The sequence below is a fragment of the Primulina huaijiensis genome, chromosome 7 (assembly GCF_012295235.1).
Source record: "Primulina huaijiensis isolate GDHJ02 chromosome 7, ASM1229523v2, whole genome shotgun sequence".
Taxonomy (NCBI): domain Eukaryota; kingdom Viridiplantae; phylum Streptophyta; class Magnoliopsida; order Lamiales; family Gesneriaceae; genus Primulina; species Primulina huaijiensis.
The window spans coordinates 17,193,225-17,212,089 of record NC_133312.1 but is presented as its reverse complement, the minus strand read 5'-3'; the positions used below and the strand labels follow the sequence as shown (position 1 = coordinate 17,212,089).

The 18,865-nt window shown below is 36.0% G+C and overlaps 1 protein-coding gene and 1 long non-coding RNA gene across 4 annotated transcripts; one reads left to right on the top strand and one right to left on the bottom strand.

Annotated features, from left to right (window-relative positions):
* Positions 1–2,116: 2,116 nt before the first annotated feature.
* Positions 2,117–4,401, top strand: LOC140980892 (uncharacterized). The gene is made up of 2 exons (XR_012176004.1): positions 2,117–2,303; positions 3,623–4,401. It is a non-coding gene; the product is annotated as an uncharacterized lncRNA (long non-coding RNA).
* LOC140980891 (tobamovirus multiplication protein 3-like) lies at positions 2,547–10,547 on the bottom strand. 3 transcript variants are annotated; one of them, XM_073446979.1, is made up of 11 exons: positions 10,276–10,544; positions 9,667–9,757; positions 9,487–9,539; positions 9,317–9,409; positions 9,166–9,237; positions 7,977–8,049; positions 7,846–7,891; positions 7,486–7,549; positions 6,527–6,580; positions 4,323–4,400; positions 2,547–3,030 (listed from the first exon to the last, which is right to left on the bottom strand). In XM_073446979.1, exons 1-11 carry the CDS (start codon positions 10,420–10,422, stop codon positions 2,938–2,940), a joined length of 864 nt encoding a protein of 287 aa, XP_073303080.1. In that variant the 5' UTR covers positions 10,423–10,544; the 3' UTR covers positions 2,547–2,937. The 3 variants fall into 3 exon arrangements, with proteins under 3 accessions (XP_073303080.1, XP_073303082.1, XP_073303081.1); XM_073446981.1 differs by lacking the exon at positions 4,323–4,400 and having other exon boundaries at positions 10,276–10,546; XM_073446980.1 differs by lacking the exons at positions 2,547–3,030; positions 4,323–4,400 and adding an exon at positions 4,432–4,637 and having other exon boundaries at positions 10,276–10,547.
* Between the last annotated feature and the right edge of the window lie 8,318 nt (positions 10,548–18,865).

The window sequence follows — 18,865 nt, the reverse complement described above, 5'->3', positions numbered from 1 at the left end:
AAACTGATGATTCGAAGTTCGTTAAACAGATTGAAGATCAAAACTAATGACTTCGCAAAACTGGCTGAAATGACCTAACTGAACTGAAGTATTCAAACTGAGAAGACATCAGTTAGAACTGATGTAATCCACCTAAACTGATCAGTCGAATAGTTTGACTCCTGATCAGTTAGCCACACCATCAGTTGCAATTTGAATCTCAGTAGACAAACTGACAGGCCGTACCAAAGCATAACAATTGAAGTAGAACAATCTGATACATCGTACCTCTGTCAGAAAAGTCATCTACATGGACCAAACGACGATTCAACGGATATTAATAATTAAATGTATTAAATATGACTGTTGGAATTGAATACTATATGTAGCGGATGGATTCAGTTAAAGAAGGTTGATACACAGTGAACGAACCATCCACTAACAACTATCAGTCAGTTGAGATTCATTCTCAAGTTTATTCAGTCCAATCGCATAATTTAGCTCTTCATTGTATTTATTCATAGCATTCAGGATACTTATTAGAGCTAATCCGTTATAAACTGATAAATAAAAAGAAAAGCTAAGAGTTTCAGTTTGCTATTGTATAATTCCAACTGAAGTAGATTATTACAATTCTTTGTAAACAATCAAAGTCTTCTAGTGAAAAACCTATCATTGAGATAGAAAGGGTGACATATGAGCATTTGAAGTCTTTGAACATCTATAAAAATATGTGTGTTTAAATCTATTGTTCATTCAGTTATCACAATACCCTAGCCAAAATATTCAATATATCCTTCAGTTTAATTTCGAACTATTATTAATTAACTGATCAATATAGACATACAAGATTTGAATATCAGTTCTGTAACGTCCGGAAAATCAGTCCACGTAAACCGCATGCATGAGAATTATTTAAATTGTTTATTTATTTTATTTAAATAGTTTTAATCATTTCTATTGAATTTATTTCCTTAAATTTAAATTTCATCCCATTAACATAATTGAATGAAAAAACAGATTAAAAAGTGTGAAGCTAATAAATTATTTAGAAGTTAAAACCAAAATCAAAATATCATCATTAAACCATGTAATATTTTATACATGATAAAAATACATGATCAATCCAATATTAAAAGGCAAAAATTTGTGTGAGACGATCTCATGGATCGTATTTTGTGAGACAAATCTTTTATTTGAGTCATCCATGAAAAAATATTACTTTTTATTCTAAGAGTATTACTTTTTATTGTGAATATCGATAAAGTTGACCCGTCTCATAGATAAAGATTTGTGAGACTGCCTCACAAGAGACCTACTCATATTAAAATGTGAAAAGCAGTTAAATTTAATCGTCTTTAGTGCAGGAAACAAAAACTACACTGGAGCTGATTCAGAGGAGAGGAGGCCTATGGCTACTGCCTTTTGCGATAACTTTTGTGGCTAACAAATAGCAGTGTTCTAAAAAGCCCGCTTAAGCTTGAAGCTCGGCAAAAACGCCCCGCTTCGGAGAAAGCGGAAAAAAACGGTCAAACTGTAGTTTGACCGAATTAAGCGTTTAATTAAGCGTACTTAAGCACAATTAATCACATCTATTTATTTTTTAATTTTGAAGGTATGTCTTTTTATTTTAAAATAATAAATTATGTTTATAATTTAGATGTTTATTTTTAAATTTTAATTATGATTAAGCATGTCTGATAATGATTTAAAAATATTTAACATTTTTAATGTGATCTAGTTGCAAAAACAAATAAAGATTGTAATTTTGAGATTTTTATGCTTCTATAAATATGAGAATTAATGCATCAAACTTAAATTTATCATATTTATGTATTATTTTATCTATTTATTGGTTTGTGATAATTACAATTATACTAAAGATAAAAAACGCTTTTTCACGCTTAAGCTTGTACTAATCTCGCTTAAACTTGAAAAGCTTGGAGCTCGACATCCGCGCTTCGGGGCGCTTCACGTTTTTTAGAACCTTGACAAATAGTTCAACTTTTACTTCAATAGATTTTAATTGCCGAGGATTAACATAATTATCATTCCCTTATCCCAAAATACTTGCATATAAACATGTATTTATCCACGACAATATTGTTTAAATTTCTTAAATTAAAAAGATCACAGGTTACAAGTAAAAGTGTAGTTGGCTATACGTAAAAAAAAGGCCTACATTCACCAAGTAACGAAAATTATCTCGAAACCTAACAGTCCAACACGAAGACTTCTGGGGCAGACGTTATAAGGCTATCAGATACAAAGTGAAAGAAGACAGCATCTCATCATTCTACCTTAAACTCCACATCCAACTGCAGGTATGCTTCTCGTTCATCTCATTTATCGCAAGCATTCTTATCTTCTGCTCTACAGTTTCGACCATGCGCTTTCTTTTGTCTTTGTGTGTGTACAATGACGGAGTGGTTAGCGAACCAGTAACCTCCCCGGGTTGGTGCCCAACTAGGCTACTAGTTCTTGGCATATCTAGCCTATTTGATAAATACATCATAAGAATTTATGCTCTTTCAACCAGACAATCAATCAAACTCAAACAAATGACATGGGAAAAAAGTGAATTTTCACTTCCACTGCTTTATACAAAAAGAAATTTTTATACGAAGATATGACGGGTTTAGGCAGTCAAAACAACATCCAAACCCTCTACAAAACAAATTTACACTCCATACCAATACCTATTTTCCTTGATTTAGATGGTTATTCGGCACGTAATTATGCTAGAAATTTAAAAACAGAGGAAGAGGAGAAAAGGGGAGAATCAGTTTGAACAAATGACACGAAACATCTACAATTTCAAAGATGCGACGCATGATCAGAAGTTCACACAAGTATAAACCCCGAGAATGAGATTGAGATGACATTCACAAACTCTTGAAGCTGCTCACACATCTTCTCTTGTACTTCAATCGAACCAATTCAATATTGGCTTCCCCATCACCGGATAGGATGATACTGGGTAATCCCTCGTTTTGGTGGTAACTTCCTCAGTATGAAGAGGACAAGTGATGAAGGTAAGATTTCCACTAGCTGCAAAACAAAAGACGTAACAATTTATATCCTCAAAATCAGCTAAGAACAAACATAAAAACCTGAACTAAATTAACTCACAAATTGAGAATCAAAATATAATAAGATCATTTCAGGAAGTCTTGATTATTGAAGTTGTGGCTACCATGCAAGTGAAACAGATTTATTGGCATGTTATTGTTGAAATTTTTTCTAGCTCAAAGAAAGAAAAACATGCAAGAGTCCAAAGATAGTACTTTGGTGATAATATTAAAGTAGAGCATTAGTCAACATTCCTAGATAGTGTTTACTCTATTTAGGGCTTTGCTTTAAATATAGATTTTCGGGTCCATACTAAATTCTTCAAGTCTGTACAAAGCCTCGCACAAATGTTTGAGAAATTTAAGATCATATAAAGATTTGACTGGTGTTATTCCACGAGATTATAGATGTGATGCTCAGATATTTGTTTCCTTATCTGCCATCTTAACATCCCTAAATTTCGATTTCCACTACCTAGCAAGAGGATACTGGGATCTCTTCTAAAAGTGAAATGATTATAACCTCTCAAGTTTTAGAAGATAAGTAAATCTGATTTTTGTTGGAAAAATAGATTGCACAATGAAGCTATCTACAATTGGGGATGCAAGGCGCTAACTAGGCAAAGAGCCCCAGTTTCTGGTGCCTGCTCAACAGCACATCATCATGATTCATGAATACTTTCCAACACCGCACACACTGCCATTTAAGTTTTTTATTTTTTACATTTCCTTCAATATTGTTAAACTATCAGTCACTGAGATTTGAGTATTTCTACACTTCTAAACTCAACCATATGAATAGGTTGCTTCAAGTAATTTTCACTACAATACCAAAATCTAACGAATACTATAACTGAGGGCTGAGGCTTATTTGACTTTCTACACAATTTCTTTCACGAGATAGAAATAAATCGTCATTGTGTAAAAATAAGAATGATCATTCCTTGCTAAACAAATCTTATCTCCGTCCTTCGAAAATATAAATTATCATCATATCCAAAAGCATTTTATAGACTAGGCATCTCACTTGTCTGTGTAAACATGAAAACACAAGCTGTTCCAGAATATGTTTGGAAAAGACCCATTCAAAAATCATTTATTATATGATAATATGGGATGACAACAGAGCATTAAAAGCATGGAGTTAGAAGTACCAAAGAGGCTAATTCAGTGCATCATTTAGTGGAGCTGTATAAAGTATAAACCCCGATTCTCATTAAGCACACGTATGATATGCCACTATATCCGAACGCCAGACTCATTTAGCCTTACCAGGTAATATATAAAATTCAAAATAGGATGATCCAAAACATCTAGATCTGCTGCTTCCTCAAACGTATTAAAGCATACCTGTAGGCAGAGGTGATAGAAGGCAAAATTAAAATTGAAAAAAAATAAAAAAGATGAAAATGACACGAGATTTGGTTACATGCATAGAAATAATGCATACAATGCAGTTACATGTACAAAAAATTTAATAGCACAATATAATAATGATTGGACTAAATAATGGCCCCATTTGGGAGAGCAAAACAAGTGTCTGCCCATTTGTTCCTCCGGGGAATAAAAAGTTATGATTGGTAGCATCTGTTTCAAGAGGGAACACATCGGAATAGCTTAAAAATAGAAAAATGTAAATTAATGCACAACTCCCAAACAGACACGATACACATCTTCAATCCTATAAATAAATAATGTACTTCTGATCATATATTGAAGAGTTTTATAATTACTAAAATGTCATGACTTTTAGGAAAATTTAGATGGCTTTATTTTCTTCTCAAAAATTTACAATTAAAATGGTGCTCCCTTGGAAGATTCATCTCACTAAAATATTACAAGACATAAAAAATTGTGTTTACATTCTAAGGCGGCACAAGATCATACCTAGAAGATGAAATTCTTCGAATTCATTAAATATTTACATACACGATATTTTCCTCATGTTCTTGAGAAATGTCAGCAGTTCGCAACAGCCTATGTATCTTAAAAGGTGATGCACTAGACAACATAAAGCACATCTCGAATTCATATTGTGTTGTTTTGATTTATTAAGTTCAATCTTCATAATTCTTTTACAGGGATACGCTCGAACATAAAAATACAAACATAAAACCCTCCCAAGGACCCAAACCAAGGCACACACACGCATTCACACTTAGTTTCCTATTAAAAAGCACTTTATTTGAAGGTACATGACACCAAAAAAGCATTGGATTTAAAAAATAACCATATTTAACAGCCACGGCACACTAGAGTGAACACTGAATGCTCATAATCCATGCTTGTTATACAATAACTTCATTTTTCAAATTCTACCACCAGTTATACGAAATAATAAGAAAAACATAAAATATCAGAAAATATGGTTTTCTTAAGAGTTACATCAGGAACAACAAAACAAGATCACAAAACACTGTATTTTTTTGTATCAAATATAACTTAAATTTCAAAAGCATAAACTTATAACCACATGACATGAGTAAGTATAGTTTTTAAATAATGGGTTGAAAGATAAAATGATAGGGTACAAAACAGTGAAAAAAATAGTATGATGTGTCAATTGTTGTGCCTCAACAGCACAAGAGACTCATATTTGAATCTAATAATAGAAGATAATATTAAATGAGAACGAACAGATATCATATTATCATTACATTCTTCTTGGTTCAGGCGATTGTTCGTTCCCTAACCTTAGTTTCAAGATCTTTCTTAATAACGGGGGTTGAGAAAAAATGAATGATATCAAGAATGAAATAATTGTATGAACAACAATCTTTTCAAAAAGAAAATAAAGCACTTGAAGCAGTACAAGTTCCATGCCAGAGGCGTCTGCTCTTTCAATTTACATAGTCAACTTCATTCTTCAATAGTACAAAAGTTGTGTTAATTGCATGGGATGTAGCTTTCAGCAATGATATTGTGACAAAATTAGAGTAATTCGCTGCAAAATTATAATCCATAATTTCTAGTTACTAAGTCATCAATCGATATATTCTTGCCAACAAAATCATCACGTTTGTAATGATGTAATAATACAAGAAATAGTCTGTTACCAAAGATGTTTCTTTTAGGTTTTCATACTTACTCCTATTATTACTTCCATAGTAATATATAGAGAAAGCATAAAAAAGATTTCTTTTACAGTGGACAAGACAGAGAGAGAACTAGTTAGGTACAGGAAAGGAGAAAATTAGAGAAAACTAAGTGGAAAAAACTCTAATCTTGCAAGCATAAAAAATAGAAAACAACTTTCGCCTTGTACTTTACAGCTTCATTACAGCATAAATGGAATCAATATACAAATCAGAAGGCACAATAAGCCAAAGGAAATGGTAAAATCTATAAAACTACACACACTATGATGCTATATTTGCCATATTGCAAGTTGAACACAGTCAGTTAATAAACATTCATAATTACCTAATAAGGAAAACATGTATAACCAACAGAGACTCCAAGTAAGCACAACTTACCATAATACATCTAAGAAGGAAACACGTGAAGCATATTGTAGTCACATAGCCAACCTGAGATGATAAGAGGTAAAAAGGTATGAGTCGAAACCGAAACAATATAAAGATGAGAAACTAGCAGTGGATAGAGTGGAGAACCATGTATTCTATCCAATCAAACTCTAGATACAACTCTTTAATTTGGCATATCAAACTACCAAAGTATGAAGCTGTTCTAGATGCAACTAAAAGCAAGTATCGATTTTATAACGTAAATCAAGAACAGAAATGATAGCCATAAAATATAGAAGTTAAATAATCAAATTAAGTTAACTAAAAAATAAGAAACACAAATTAAAGACACCATGCATCCCAAATACATGAGAACCAACCCATATTTCCCTTTCCAAACCCAACTTCCACTAAAATTGCACACTCCCATCTGCTACCAGTGACCATAGCAACCACCTATCTCTAACACTTCCACTAACACTCTTTCAACCTCAGAGGCACACTACTTCTCCTTGCATTCAAGTTTCTCTCTTGTCCATCTCCAGCCAGTCTTAAACTATCCACAGAGGCTAATTCCCCAAAGACATCCCAATCTACTTTATATTCTGCCTTACCCACTAGTAATTAAAAAAAAATAACTTTAATGTAATATAAGATTCAACTAAACTGTAAAACCTCTGTTTCATTACATCATTTCAAATTAACTGACATATGAGAATACAAATCAATCTGATACGTTCAGGTACTTATCAAAAAATTCGTCTAAATTAAGATGAACATTTGTCAGCAAATTTTTAAAGGTCTACAATATGTAATTCAAGATGATTTATGTTTTTATAATGTAAAATTCTGTGATCTTCAGACTAATTGACAAAAAGGGTCCTAATCTGACTAAATAAAATCTATCAAATCGATCAGTCCCAACCAATTACTGCCCCTGTGAAAATCTTTATTAATATGACACATACCTCCTGTAGCTTCTTGCTTCGTCCTTTCGATTCTACAGGGAATCTTTGCAACATTAAAAACAGCCTGTAATTGAAGACAAAACAGGTAAGACTAAAGCAAAACTACAGAACATTCCATACAACAGAAGAACTGACATGCATAAAACAAAATTCTACAGATAAGTATAAATTTTTTCAGCATGATTCAGGCACATATGACTGACAAGAAAGAAAAACAGAGCTTTTGAAACTAATTATCAATAACATAAGCAGGTAACTGTTCAACCCAACTAAAATGCACTTTTCACATTTCAAACTATCACAAGCATAGAAGCCCAGTTCAAGCATCACTCAATTGCCAAAGGTCAGGAAATTTTTTACCTTCCACCATAAAGAAGAAACCCTAGAGCTGCAAATAGAGAAACACCTGCAAGTCGACATCTTTCTTTAGCGAGAGGGAGGCATTAACAATACTATGACATATACACTTAAAAAACAATTCAAACATGAACCTGCAAAGAACATCTTGGACAGGATGATCACCAAAGAAATTGGCTTCCACCACAAAATTAACCACAAAATTACCTGAAACAGATTGGTAGAAACTATGATTCCAAATCAACGTAGATTATTATTCCAAATCGTACCAAAACAATTTTTCCAAATCACACACAAATATTCTAAAACAACCACAATCCAATCAACGCTATAACTCAGATGGCTGGTGCAGCAACCAACCCCACAATCCCACTATTCATTGAGCCAATTTCCAAAAATGCACACCATAATTTACACATAGCATCAAACTTTGGCAGACTATTCAGTCGAGTTCGAAAATCTTGAGATTTCAGCACAACATTAAGGTTTCAATTCACAAGAATCGGATCATTCATAAAAAAATCATCTCAAACTGCCATCCCAACAATTAGACAAGATGGCATAAACTCCACTTAAGAAGCAAAATAAATGGAAAAATTAAAAAGGAAGAATATTTCTTCATCAAATTTATATTTCTCCCCCATAGTTGTCAAAGGCGAGCGCCTCTTGCCTTCTCCCGATGAACCTGTGCCTGGGGTCTCAGGAGAGCCTAGGCGCTTGCCTAGACTAGCCTTGGAAGTAAGCGAGCCTGAGTGAATTTTTTTTTAATTACTTGTTTAAAACAAAAAACTCAAAACAAAATCCTAGCAACCCAACGCTCTAATGTCGGAATCAGAAGAAGAGAGTTCTGAACAGAATAACGAGGTGAGTATATCTACATCTAAAATAAACAGAAAGACCGATTTCACATATTTTGGATGAATTAAAAAAATTGATGTTGATCAAGTAAATGATGAATACCAAGAAGAACACGAGTCCGAAAGTTCTGGGGTCTCTGATGATTCGATGAAAGAAGATGAAATTGATTTGGATGATTGAAGAATTTTAATCATGTTACTAATTACTATGAATTTATTAATTATTTTTTGTTTTGTGTGAGATGTGACATAATTATTTCATATTTAATATATTTTTTGTAAGATAAATAATTTTTTTTTTAACTCTAAAAACGTGAGTCTTGCTTCGATAAGCCGCACACCTCGCGCCTCAGGCTCCATGGCACTCGTGCACCTCGGTGCGCCTTGCGCCCTTGACAACTATGTTCTCCCCACAAATATCAAACTTCTGCAACTTGAAGGATCATGCATGTAAAAGAACATTCACCTGAGTGGCATACACCACGCCATTGATTATATAGAAACTAGGCCTCAATCTATCAGTAGATACAGCACGAGCCTGTCAAAATACAGCACCATATATTTAAAAACACAGTGGCAAAACCAAGCATTGTATGTAGCCAGAGAAGAGAACGGACCTGGTAATAAATTTCTGCCCAGAACAATATCAATAATGCATATGTTGTGAAGAACACAAGACTTGGCATATCAAGTAGGATGTGTTGAATAATCTATCAAAAACAAAACACTAAATCAATTAAGAAAAACACATACACGAACTGGCAGTAACATGAATTACAGCTGATACCTCTGGATTCAGGCTCTGAATATTCCGACGGAAAGCAAAAACAAAGCATCGAACTGAATCAACAACAGAGCAGACAAAATATTATTATACTACCTAGTTATCCAAAACTTCACAACAATAATAACAGAATTTAATAACATGAATTGAAGTTCACGGGGAAAAAGTCAAAAAGAGATGTACCGGAATTGACAAAGAAATTGAGGAAATGAAATACTTTCTGTGTAGTCCAACCATACTCGGGTACTCTAAATTGTATCCTCACCAATTGTACCTGCAAATTTGCAATGCATAAATTCCCGTGTGTATAAGCACGATATGTCAAGTCCTGTCCTACCTCTCTAAAAGAAAAAGTACAAAATAAACAAAATAAATTCTTCCTCGAGATAAATGACCACACGCATTGGTCATCCCTGATATCAATTAACAAAACGTATTGGAATTTATTACATTTGAAGTTAAATTTAATTTCTTTCTTGAATAATGCACAAATGGAAAGCACAACATGAGATAAACAAACCCAACAATTTAAAATTATTAACATCATGATCCAACATTTCGGCTCAATAAAAGAAGGGATTATCTGTTTTTCCCATCTAATTAAATATACTAAGCTAACACGGCGGATGAGTATCCTCTTTAAAAGTATAAAAGCCTGCAATGCAAAATTTCAAATCCTTCACAGCAAATACTTAATAGGTTCAAAACCAAAACGTCATAAAAGTGACCATCGCCATACAATTTGGGAAAAGATCGAAACTTCCACAAGAAAGGAAAAGGAAAAAATATTACGAGAGCAACAGTGGCGACAATCCCATAAAGTGCAGCAAGAACGTGGAATATAGAATCCTGCCAAGCCGGTGATTCATTCACTACGTCCCACCAATTCATGGCGTTCTTGAGGTTGAGAGCCGCCGACGCCGACGGTTCCAATGCCATCACCGGAGTTTGAATTTAGAAGGCCGGCGGCGGCGAACAATGGAGGGAGGAAAGCAAACGCAAGGAACAGGGATTACACGTGGAGATGAATTCGCTTTCAGCCGCGGATTGTGCATATATTTTGATTTATAATAAATTTAAATATCCAAATATAATTTTTTATAAAACCTTTTTTATTTAAAAATATAGTGTTTAAAAAATTAAAAAAAATAACTCCTTTTATAATGAAAAATCTTATCCTTAAAATAGTAAAATCTATACTAACTGTAACTACTTTGCGGTCATTATATATTTTTATACCAAAAAATACACATCTTTGGCCAAAAAAAAAAATCATAAAACTTATTTTAAATTTGTATATCATCTGAATCTTAACAAAATATTTTTATTTTTATTTTTAAATTTTTATATTAAATTATCATATCACATATATGACAAAAAAATTTGAATAGACTAACTAGTACGGTGTGCGATAAAAAATCTCATTAATCTATATCCATGAGACGGATCAATCAGATTTATACCTAAAATAAAAAAAATGATATTTTATGTATAAAAATAATATTTTTTTTCATGAGTTAAGTCGGGTTGAAGTTCTAAGTCACAAAATTAACCAATAAGACTTTCTCTTCAGAGTTTTTGTATTGTTCAAAATCCCAAAAAAATAACTTTTCTTCCAATTTATTACTATTCCAAATCTCTCTCCAAATCAATTTCAAATATTTAAAAAATAGCCAAGTACATGTTAAAATCTTCATTTTTTGAAATTTTTTCCCGTAAATATCTTTGAACTTTCTTTCATTTATCTATCAATTTCAATATTTATCACACATATTAATTTCATATTATTTATGCACTATTTTAGACACACAACACGTTTGTCTAGCCGCTTGTATTATATTAAAGTTATATTTTTGACACACAACACGTTTGTGCCGCCGTTGTATTATATTAAAGTTAAACATAAAAAGTTTAAGAAATTCGAAGTACGTAATCTGATTGCATGTAATCTAGAGTACTATTTAAAATATGCGTTTAAACATATAAAGTTTAACAAATTCGAACTACGTAATCTGATTGCATGCAATCTAGAGTACTATTTAAAATATGTGTTTAATGACTTTTATGCATTTTATTGCATAAGTACTGCATGGATATGTGTCATTTCATGTTTATTTTAAAGTTTAATTAATTAGGGTTTTAAGTTGTATTTCGCACTCGAACGAGTAACGGAGACCGGGGATAATCAAGAAAAAATATTTTTATTAAATAATTATTGTTAATTATTTAATATAAGGTGTATTTAAGGGAGAATTTTGAAAATGGACCTTGGTTGGGTATTTTTATTCACCGGGTTGTATTTTAAACCGATACGCAAATTTTATCGATTCGGAGGGCTTTTTGAGGGTTCGAGCAATATTTTCAAAAACGTACAAAAATAAAATATTTTTCGGGAGTGTGTTTGGGCTTGATGAGTTTATTTTAGTACTTAGTGGGCCCAAAAAGCTTTTTAAATTCATTTAATTTTTATTATGCATGAATTATCTGCTTAAACCCTACACCATCAAACCCTAACCCTACTCATTATGCACGACCGCCCCTCCACTCCATTAGCAGCTTCTTTTCGAAGAAAAACGAGCAGCCATTCTTGAGTTCCTCCATAGTTTTCAAGAAAGCTTCTTCCCCGCCTCTCTGGTGCAAGTTCTACGTGCATACCTTCGAGTTTTGAGCACAAAAACGTTAATACACGCCATGTATCTTCTTTTTCTCATCATTCATGTTGTATATATGCTGATATGTGTGCAATGTATGAATATTGCTCTGTCCTTGCATGCTAAAACGTTTTTGACTTCGTTTTGTCATGAAATACGTATGTTTATGCATATATCTCACGTTTTCTTTGCTTTGGTGCAAGGGGCTGCTATATGTAGAGTTGTAGGGTCTATATCGCGTGCAGATCATGGATACCTAGGGCTGAGAACCGATCGAAACATGGCTGGTTTAAAGGTTGATTGTTTGGGCCGTGTAGAGCATGAAATGGCTAGATGGGTAGTTCGGGTTGCAGCGACACAAGGGTGGTTCTAGGCTGTGGATCAGGTTCGATGTGTCTGAGACATGGCCTGGGTTAGCTCGAGCATAGCCGCATGTGGGATAGGATTGCGGGGGAAGAGCACTTTGGCTCGAGCTGCGCTTGTTTGAGGAAAACCGCACGCTACGTGCATGGGACTACTGGCCGTGATTGATTTGGCCTAGGAGGGTCTGTCAAGGTCCTAGGGTAACTGGTGGGGTCTGGTCCGGGCTGGTGTTGGACTAGGATCGAACTAGGGCATAAGTTGGCTTAGGAGTTAACTAGGGTTTTCGGGTACCTTGGTGCATAAAAATTACAGCAAGTTCCAGCTAGGTTTTAAGGTCATAAGTGGCTCGAATTGGGTGGTTGTAGGTCTGGTCTTGTGTTACTAAGTCATGGTTTAAGTTTGGAAAGATTTGGTTGAGTTTCGGGTTAAAACCGGGACCCCGGTCCAAGTTTTAAAACAAATAGTACAAGTTTGAAACGGGCACGAGTCCACATCTAAGAAATACTTATTATTATGTTTTTTTGGTGTTTTAAGAAGTTTGGTTGGATTCGGATCGAAATTATGAGGTCTAGTGGTAAAATGGTAAATTAGGGTTTCTAGGGGCAAAATAGTCATTTTGCACATGGGTCGAGTTTTTAGTCCCGACAGCGTACTAAACACGATTTTACATGTTTTAAATGTTTATGTTATAACGTTTATGACTTTTTATGAAAAATACGTTGCATGCTTGATTTTAAGGAAATTTACGTATATGCATGATTTTGATAAGTGATGAATATGGTGACATGTTTTGAAGGATGAGAGTTGGTTGTGTAACACCTCTAACTGGTTTTAATAAAATAACAGCGGAATTTAAAATTTTCTTTGAAGGGAGGAAGGATTTAAAATACATTACAATATATAAACAAAATTTAATACATGATCAATCAAATGAGGCAACAAAATACAAAACATCATTTTTGTGATCATGTCAAAATACTTGCAAAATAGTCTTCTTCCTTCCCTCTCTTATGCATATGACCCCGGCTCCAATCAACTTCCCGGCCCGTCGCTCTTATCTGCATCACATGAATAACTGAAATGAGTATGAAACTCAGCAAGTGGAACTCTTACATAGCAATGTACATATACCATACTCTGTAAAACATGGCTTTGAAAACATTAAATAACATCAACTCTGAAACACGAATATCATAGAATGAATGACAATAACGATGGTATTTCTCTTTTCTCTGTTGGATTGATATCTATATAGTATCTCTGTCTCTGTGCCTCTATCCCATCGATATGAATCGATAACTCTGAGGGATATAAGCCTATGGTCGTTGATCAACTTATTGCATGCAATCTCTGACTATGTATCTATCAATCCAATAAAACATTTGAATTCTCTCTTTGGCATTAAAACAAACACTTTGAAGACTCTATTTTCTTTTGTATTCCCTTTAACATAATTGAGACATAAGAATGTCTCTAATATACAACAAGGTGTATTAATACATAGCGTGAATCAAATAGAAGGGAATAACACTTTAAAACCATTGAAACACAATACATATATTATCATGTGAGCACAAGAAATGAAATTCCACTTACAACACTTGGAACCTTGAATCTACTCTCTTGGTACACAACCTACAACAATAAACCATAAACTTCACCAACAACAACAAAAAAATCATAAACCCATACCATAAACTTCATAAAGCTAACACACTATAGGCGCAAACAACTCGGGATACTTCTCTTTCATCTCATCCTCTGGTTCCCACGTGGCTTCTTCAATCAAATGATGCCTCCAAAGGACTTTAACAATGCCGATCTCTTTGTTTCTCAATACTTTAACTTTGCGATCCAAAATCTGGACCGGAATCTCTTGAAAAGTCAAATTCGGCGTCAAATCCAATGGCTCGTGGCGAAGAACATGGGAAGAATTTGCAATATATTTCCTGAGCATAGAGACGTGAAAAACATTATGAACTCTGTCAAGATTTGACGGTAGGGCTAACCTGTAGGCTCGATCACGAATTCTATCCAAGATCTCAAATGGGCCAATAAATCTCGGACTCAACTTTCCCTTCTTGCCAAACTGCATCACACCCTTAAGAGGTGCTATCTTCAAAAACACATCATCGCCAACCTCAAACTGCAATGGCCTACGACGCACATCGGCATAACTCTTCTGTCTTGACTGCGATGTCTTCATTCTCTCTCGAATAACAGCAACAATATCAGCAGTCTGTTGGACCAACTCTGGACCCAACATCTTTCTCTCACCAATCTCATCCCGATACAAGGGAGATCTACACTTCCTGCCATAAAGTGCTTCATACGGTGCCATGCCAATCGTCGCTTGGTAACTATTGTTGTACGTGAACTCAACAAGAGGCAATTTAGAATCCCATCTACCAGGATAATCGATAGTACAAGCTCTGAGCATATCCTCTAAAATCTGAATAACTCTCTCTGATTGACCATCGCTCTGGGGGTGATATGCTGTACTAAATGCTAACCGTGTACCCATAGCTCTGTGCAAACTTTTCCAAAACTCTGAAGTAAATCTAGGGTCACGATCAGACACGATCGACACAGGAACACCATGAAGTCTAACAATCTCTGCTATGTACTCTTCGGCATACTGGTTCATGGAATATGTCGTCTTGACTGGAAGAAAATGCGTTGACTTGGTCAATCGATCAACAATAACCCAAATAGAGTTAAAACCTTTCTGCGTTCTGGGAAGACCAATCACGAAATCCATCGTAATGTGCTCCCATTTCCATTGAGGAATCGGCAATGATAACAATGTCCCAGCAGGTCTCTGGTGCTCGATCTTCACCTGCTGACAAGTTAGGCACTGAGAAATAAACATGGCAATATCTTTCTTCATACCTGGCCACCAATAGAGTCTACGAAGATCCTGATACATCTTAGTGCTGCCTGGATGTATCGAGTATGGCGCTGTATGTGCCTCTGTCAAGACGTCTCGCCGAATATCATCACCAGCAGGAATGCAAATACGGCCTCTAAATGTCACCAAACCATCTCCATTCGTCGCGAACTCTGAATTACCTCTCTCCTCTGCTCTAGCTCTCAATTCTAACAACTGAACATCAATAGCCTGCTCTCTACGGATCCTGTCCGTCAATGTAGCCCGAATAACCAACGCTGAAAAACGAGCAATGGTTCCAGGAACCACCAAAGCTATCTCCTCTCGCTGCAAATCTAACAACAACGGCTGCTGAATCATAGAACTTAAAGAAGAACTCGACTTACGGCTCAATGCATCCGCTACAACATTCGCCTTCCCTGGGTGGTAACTAATAGTCACATCATAGTCTTTGACAAGCTCTAACCACCGTCTCTGTCGCATATTAAGTTCTTTCTGTGAAAACAAATACTTTAAACTCTTGTGGTCTGTGAAAATTTCACACTTTTCGCCATACAAATAATGTCTCCAGATTTTCAGGGCGAAAACCACAGCTGCCAGCTCCAAATCATGCGTAGGATAATTCTTCTCGTAATCCTTCAACTGGCGAGAAGCATAGGCTATAACTTTACCTCGTTGCATCAACACTGCACCGAGGCCCTTCTTCGACGCATCGGTAAAAACAACAAAGTCCTCTGAACCACTGGGCAAAGCAAGTACTGGAGCTGTCGTCAACTTATCTTTCAACTCCTGGAATCCTCTTTGGCATTCATTGGACCACTCAAACTTCACAGTCTTCCTCGTCAGATTAGTTAACGGCAGGGCAATCTTGGAAAAGTCTGAAATAAAACGACGATAATAACCCGCCAAACCAAGAAAACTGCGTACCTCTGGTACAGTGGTAGGAATAGGCCACTTCTGAATCGCCTCTATTTTCACTGGATCAACAGCTATACCATCCTTCGAGACAACATGGCCTAAGAAAGAAATCTGCTCCAACCAGAACTCACACTTCTTCAACTTAGCATACAACCTCTTCTCTCTCAGCAACTGAAGAACAACTCTGAGGTGCTCTGAATGAAGCTCTCTGGTCTTGGAGTAAATCAAAATGTCATCGATAAAAACAATGACAAAGCTATCCAAATACGGCTTGAACACACGGTTCATAAGATCCATGAAGACTGAAGGAGCATTGGTCAGACCAAAAGACATCACAAGAAATTCATAGTGACCGTACCTGGTCCGGAACGCCGTCTTAGGGATATCAGACTCCCTAACCTTCAACTGATAATAACCAGATCGCAAATCAATCTTCGAGAACACTGTAGCCCCTTGCAGTTGGTCAAAAAGGTCATCTATCCGTGGCAACGGATACTTATTCTTAATCGTCACTTTGTTGATCTCTCTATAATCAATACACAGCCGCAACGACCCATCTTTCTTCTTGACGAAAAGAACCGGAGCTCCCCAAGGCGAAGAACTCGGCCGAATAAAACCTTTATCCAATAGATCCTGCAATTGCGTCTTCAACTCTTTCATCTCTGAAGGGGCCATTCTGTACGGAGCCTTAGAAATAGGAACCGTACCTGGAACTAGATCAATCACAAACTCTACATCTCTGTCCGGCGGTAAACCCGGCACATCATCCTCAAATACATCAGAGAACTCTCTCACAACATCAATATCATCAATATTCAACTTCACAATTCTATCCATATCCACAATCGAAGCCAAAAACCCATCACAACCTCTAAACAACAACTTCTTAGCCTCAAGACACGAAATAAAAGGAAGGATCAGCGAAGTACCTGCACTGGCGAACAAACCTTCCCTATTGCCATCATCTGCAAATTTCACCGTCTTAGCAATGCAATCAATCACTGCACGGTAAGTTGATAGCCAATCCATGCCAAGTATAATATCAAACGCAACCATCGGAATAACAATCAAGTCGGCATAAACAACTCGCCCATCAATTTGAACAGAGCACGCATACACAATAGATGTTGGGCACAACACATCTCCCGAAGGCAAAACAACATTAAACTGGAGGGGAATAACAGAAGGAACTATACCCAAAGATCTCAAAAATAGTTCAGACATAAAAGAATGAGTAGCACCTGTATCAATCAATGTCGTAGCTACTCTGCCTGAAATTAAAATAGTGCTAGAGATCACAGAAGAATCATGGTTTATACCTTCCTTTGTCATGGTAAAGATGCGACCCTGCACCTTCTCTTTACTCGAGCCTCTTGGACAATCCTTGGCTATATGGCCTGCAGTGCCACAACGGTAACAAGTATGAGTACCAAATCTGCACTCTCCCCGATGATGTCTACTGCACTTGGGACACAATGGCTTCTCAGGATCAGATGGAACTGTCGGTGGTTTAGGACTCGGCTCCAACTTGCCTTTCCCTTTAAAATGGTCCTTTCCTCTTTGGCTCGAACCTTGACCTCTTTGAGCAACAAACTGCTGCCTCGCCTGTCTCTCTCTGGCAATGTCTTTCTCATCTTGCTCGGCCAACAAAGCCTTAGACACAATCTCTTTGAATGTCACCGCCTTCGACATATTGATGTCCCTTCTGATTTCTGCTCGAAGGCCTCTAATGAAATGAGCACCCTTGTCTTTGTCATTGGAGGCAATATACGGAGCAAACAGACAGCCCTCTTCAAACTTCAGAATATACTCATCAACATTCATACCTCCTTGACGAAGCTCTAAAAACTCAGTCACCTTCCGAGCTCGAAGTGCTTCTGGGAAGTACTTGTCATAGAAAAGATCAGTGAACCCTTGCCACTTCAATGCTGGAGCATCAACACCTACCTTGGTAGCATTCCACCAAATGCGTGCAGCCTTGACTAGCATGAACACTGCACAACTGATTCTGTCCTTATCTTCATAGTTGAGATGATCGAAAATCGCCTCAAGAGCTTTGACCCACTCTACATCCACCAATGGATCAGTGCTTCCTGCAAATTCCGACGGATCCATTCTCTTGAAAGCAGTAAAGATCCCATCGGTCCCAACTGCTTGAGCTACTTGGCCTCTTCCTTGACCTCTACCTTGGCCTGTACCTTGCATACGGAGCAACTGCTAGATTTGCTCACTATGGACCTTAGCTTGCTCTTTCAGTAGCTTGCCGAACTCATCGACGACTCTAGAGGAAGAACTATGCTCACCCTCTGAAGCCTTTCTCTTAGGAGGCATACTCCTACAATGTGCTCACATAATACATATCAACCAATAACAATAATTAGATGTAGAAGAAGATATACCCACACTGTTGAAAGTAGACGAAGTCATATGCATTGGTCCGAAGAACGGTGCTCTGATCCCACTAAATGTAACACCTCTAACCGGTTTTAATAAAATAACAGCGGAATTTAAAATTTTCTTTGAAGGGAGGAAGGATTTAAAATACATTACAATATATAAA

Excerpts from the sequence above, each read along its gene's own strand:
- LOC140980891 (XM_073446979.1), bottom strand. The coding sequence starts at position 10,422 with ATGGCATTGGAACCGTCGGCGTCGGCGGCTCTCAACCTCAAGAACGCC. Across the intron at positions 9,238-9,316 it reads GGGCAGAAATTTATTACCAG|GCTCGTGCTGTATCTACTGA; the intron begins GTCCGTTCTCTT and ends GTATTTTGACAG. Across the intron at positions 7,550-7,845 it reads TTTCTTCTTTATGGTGGAAG|GCTGTTTTTAATGTTGCAAA; the intron begins GTAAAAAATTTC and ends CTTCAATTACAG.